This window comes from Crocuta crocuta, unplaced genomic scaffold, assembly GCF_008692635.1.
Source record: "Crocuta crocuta isolate KB4526 unplaced genomic scaffold, BGI_CrCroc_1.0 scaffold129, whole genome shotgun sequence".
Classification (NCBI taxonomy): domain Eukaryota; kingdom Metazoa; phylum Chordata; class Mammalia; order Carnivora; family Hyaenidae; genus Crocuta; species Crocuta crocuta.
This window is the reverse complement of record NW_027551571.1, coordinates 3,377,670-3,382,226: the sequence shown is the minus strand read 5'-3', so window position 1 is coordinate 3,382,226 and position 4,557 is coordinate 3,377,670. Positions and strand designations below refer to the sequence as shown.

At 40.6% G+C, this 4,557-nt stretch overlaps 1 protein-coding gene across 1 annotated transcript in view; it reads right to left on the bottom strand.

Annotated features, from left to right (window-relative positions):
• Positions 1-4,557, bottom strand: part of RSAD2 (radical S-adenosyl methionine domain containing 2) — a 19,502-nt gene continuing 14,945 nt past the window's right edge. The window contains exon 6 of the mRNA XM_077750974.1: positions 1-3,047. Coding sequence (XP_077607100.1) covers positions 2,883-3,047 — 165 coding nt within the window. The 3' untranslated portion in view covers positions 1-2,882. The remainder of the gene's footprint in view (positions 3,048-4,557) is intronic.

Below are 4,557 nucleotides of genomic sequence, written 5' to 3'. Positions count from 1 at the left end.
CACCGTACAAAAAATATTTTAATATATCACATCTTACAATACATCAGCTCAATACTCCAGAGCAGCACATTGGAAGAAAAAATATATCTTTTTCTTAAAAATGGAGACCTATATACACTCAAGACAAAACCTTAAAATCTTATAGCATGATTCGTCTTCCTCTAATCACAGCCGATTAAACAGTCTTTCAACCAGAGAGTAGCCTGGTGGATGAGTTACTGCCCGACAGAATCTCCCTGAGTCTCTGCTTGTGTTAGTATCACGTTGTCGCTATCAGCACAGCGACCGGATCCAGACGCCAGCAGAGATGGAACAGAAGCCTGCACTTCAGATGATTCAGCCCATGATCCCACTCACCTTTAAACTTAAAAGAAAATGGGCAACTTTCACATCATTTATCACTAAATGGCAGAGTCGATTCATACTTTTTAAACCAATATGCTATTAAGAATGTCGAACCTTTCCAGGCTTCCTAAGACAAAATTCCATTCATATCATTACAGTGTAAACATTCGCAGCACTGAAAAGCACCACAAAACCTTTGCCCTTCACATGGAAATGGCGATGCCTCAGTTAACTTTACCATTTGTTTCTTCCCCTGTTTTTTTTTCATTATTTTTTTTCATTATTTTTTTCATTATTTTTTTTTTTTTAAATTCCATTTAACATACAGCGTGGTGCCATTTCAGGTGTACAATATAGTAATCCAACGATTCTGTACATTACCCTGTGCTCATCATGAGATGTGGACTCCATTTGTTTCTTTCAATAAGACTATGTTCCACCAAACTGACACATTTAATAATGAAAATATGAAGCAAAATGCTATTTACTCCACATTTGAATTTTACCCTAATGTTAAATGTCCTTGTTTCTCCCCCTTAAGAAAAATAAACAGTTAGATATTTTAAACGTCACGAATCCTAACACTGCATAAGGAAGGGGAAGAGAGAGTAAACGTAGTTGGGACATAGATTTAAAATACTTATTTCTCTGGCGCAGTTTTGTTTTGTTTTAGACTTCCTTTGGGGAATGAGTAAAACAATTTCCTGCATTTTGAGTTTGAATGAATTTGAGAGAAATTCATTCCAACTGAGAGGATTTTGGCTTCCCATTTAGATTTTGTTTCAAATAAGGATTGCACACCTGCTGTCCACCAGACAATGTCTTAGGTGCTTTCACATACGTGCACTTTCTTTGCTAAACTTACTCCTGTTGAATAATATGAAGATCAGCAAAATGTACTCATGTTATGTAAAAACAAAACTGTTTTATATACTGCTTATATATCCTAAGGTCATCATAGCTCAGATACGGTCATAGCTTAGATACGTTCAATGGCCATACAGGGAAGAAGCTTTCTAATTCATTTTTCTCTTAAAATATAAAACAAAGTAAAATGGGAAATGCATGGCAGCCCATCCTATTTTATTTTTTATTTATTTTTAAATGTTTTATTATTAATTTTTTACCCATCCTATTTTAGATGGGACACAAATATATTTCCATTGTACTATACTAACTTAAAATTTGAAGTAAAAATGTCTTTTCTGAGAAAAAATATGACAAAAACCAATCTTTCAAAATCACCAAGTCTGGAAAATTAGATTATGACGCCAAATCTCCATGTGGGGGCCTCACAAACTCTGGCAGCGCTTAATCGCCACCTAGTGACCGACACTGGCATGGCAGCTGGGTTACAATTTCTCTAGGCTCGGGCAGAAAAATTTTCCATGATTTTATTTTTTTGAAACAATGATAGGAAATTGTTGTTTCCCCGGCAGTGAGATACTGTCTAAATTACATAAACAAACTGTGTGTGATATTTCCACAAGGAGAGGATTTTTCCCCCTGACCCCGTTTAAGTGACATTTCCCCAAAAAACCTAGAAAAGGAAGGCAGTGCTTCGGGGCAGGGGGGCTTCTACTCTTTGCCTAGATGTTTTTTTGACCCAGATTATATCCTTGTTTCAAGTGACTCAGAGTTAGTTGAGAAATATTATACTGTGCCATGGCTTCATTTATGTAAAATCCAGGTACGTTCTAGATGCTTCCACTCATTCTTCCCTAGACACTATCCCAGTGCTTTTTCCTAATAAATCAGGCTGATCTAGTAAGCTGCCATTTGTCAGAGATACAGGGACAACTGTCTCTTCACAGGAACTCATGCGTTGTTGCTGGGCAGACTCGGGTGGCTTGGGTAACAGGTCCATACAGCAACCTGAACCCTGACCCCATGTCACCTTTGTCATGAAACATAAAGTGTGTATTGGTTTTGCTGAGACCTGGGAAGAGAAAAGGGAGTAGCAGAGATAGCTAACATTCACGGAACAGCCAGCATGGAGCAGGGTCCACGCTGAACGTGGGCAGGTGAGCTATCTCCTTCTAGGTACTTACTCATCTCCTGCTCTCGGAAAACATCTATTGACTATTTCCAGACTTCTGGGTTAAAAAGTCCAAGACCACATGGTGTAAAGGCAGGAAGGAGAGAGTTACAGTGGGCAGACTACTTGGGAGAGGGATTTTGTAATTGTTCTAGATGTGAAAATTGGCATCTCAATATTTAGCAGGAAAAAAAAATTACAGCTCTTTCAAGTAAAAGGCCTGAATAAATAGCTTCGAAATTGGGAACACGGGAGTCCCAGAAAACGCTGTTCAAAAAATTAAATCCCAAATAAGCTAATTAACTACAGTTAATGGTTCTGCATTATCAACGGATTTCAATGGTCCAGGTGATTTACGCGTTGGGTTACTGTGGAGAATCAGACCACAGGTGCAACAGAAGATGGGATTGAGCAGGAAGAACTGCTGAGCGTGGCCACCACACGCGGGGTCTGCGTGGCTGTGCCGTGGGCGGGTTCAAGGTCTGGTCCACTTCCAGCCCTACCAGTCCAGCTTCAGGTCTGCCTTGCTCCACACATATTTGCCTCCTCGCTTTAGAAACATCTTTTCATCAAATCCGCTGAATTTTATAGCTTCTTCTACTCCAACATCCAGGATGGACTTGGAAGGATCCTTCCGCCCGTTCCTACAATTCAGGAAGCGCATCTAGAAAATTCACGACAGAAAGGGGATAGTTTAGTAGGACGGAGTCTGTGAAACACTCAGGGTTGGGGGTTAATCCAGAATGATGTTGGACACGGGACCCATTTCGACAAATATTTAGGGAAAGCTATTGGCCAGACACTACACTGAGGATGCTGACTTCCTAGAACATTCTTTCTCTACTCTAGGAGCTCACTTTAACCAACAGAAACCCATTAGATCAATTGGGCACATGATAAAGCAAATTACATGTATGCCACATGTCCCTCCATGGGTGGGGGGGAGGTCACGTTTAGAAATTGTAAGGCGGAGGGGCACCTGGGTGACTCAGTCAGTTAAGCGTCCACACTCTTGGCCTGAGCTCAGCACATGAACTCACAGTTTTGCGGGTTCGAGTCCCACTAGGCTCTGTACTGGCAGCTCGGAATCCACTTGGGATTCTCTCTCTTCCTCCCCCTCTCTCACTCATGCTGACTCTCTCTCTCAAAACAAAGGAATACACTTAAAAAATGTAGAAATTGTATGCAGGAGAAAACAGTGTTATAAATGCACAGAAGCATGAAACAGGATGGCGTGTTTCAGAAAGTGCATGTAGATGATACTGCAGAATGAAAACTGTTCACGCACAGAAACACAGGTGTAGAATTAATGAAGATTTCTTTTGAGAAAGGGAGAGAGAGGGAGAAGAGAGGAACTACCGAGGCAGGCAGACACCAGACCAAAAGAGTCTTATACGCCCTGTTAAGGGTCTTAGTTTTTATCCTAAATTAAACACCTAACAGGCAGGAATGAGGTTTTCACACTTCTTTAGGTCGACTGTGTCAGTAAGCAACTTGCTGAATTACTTGATGAATCAACACGCTCTTAAATTACCAAAAGCAAATTTTTGGTCCACTGTGTTTGTGCCAATATGTGGAGGTCAGAGGGTTTGTACAGGAGCTTCGATGCAAGTGTCCAGCCTATCATGATGCTCCAAAAATAGAAATAAATTCTGTATGAATTTTCCTCTCTACCTTGAACCCATTAACACTGAGCATTAGTATCAACACCTTTCTGGCAAACAGTGAAATGGTTGTGAAGTGTCATTGATTAATTTGAAAATAATAAAGTACCAAAAGCCAAAATGAGCATTTTCGAAAGCACCCAATTCTATTCATGTGTTAAAACGATTGCTCTTGTTGGAGCTCATTTCTTTTTTTTTTTTTAATGTTTTTTAAAATTTATTTTTGAAAGAGAAAGAGAGAGAGAGAGAGAGAAAGCAAGTATCAGTAGGGGAGGGGCCGAGAGAGGGAGACACAGAATCTGAAACAGACTCCAGGCTCAGAGCTGTCAGCACAGAGCCCGATGCAGGGCTCGAACCCACAAAATTTGAGATCATGACCTGAGCCGAAATTGGCACTCAACCGACTGAGCCACCCCAGGCGCCTTTTGGAGCTCATTTCCTAGAAACAGGTCTTTGAATGGACTTGTTTGTCCTGGACTAGAAATATTGGCAACAGTTTATGAAACTAGC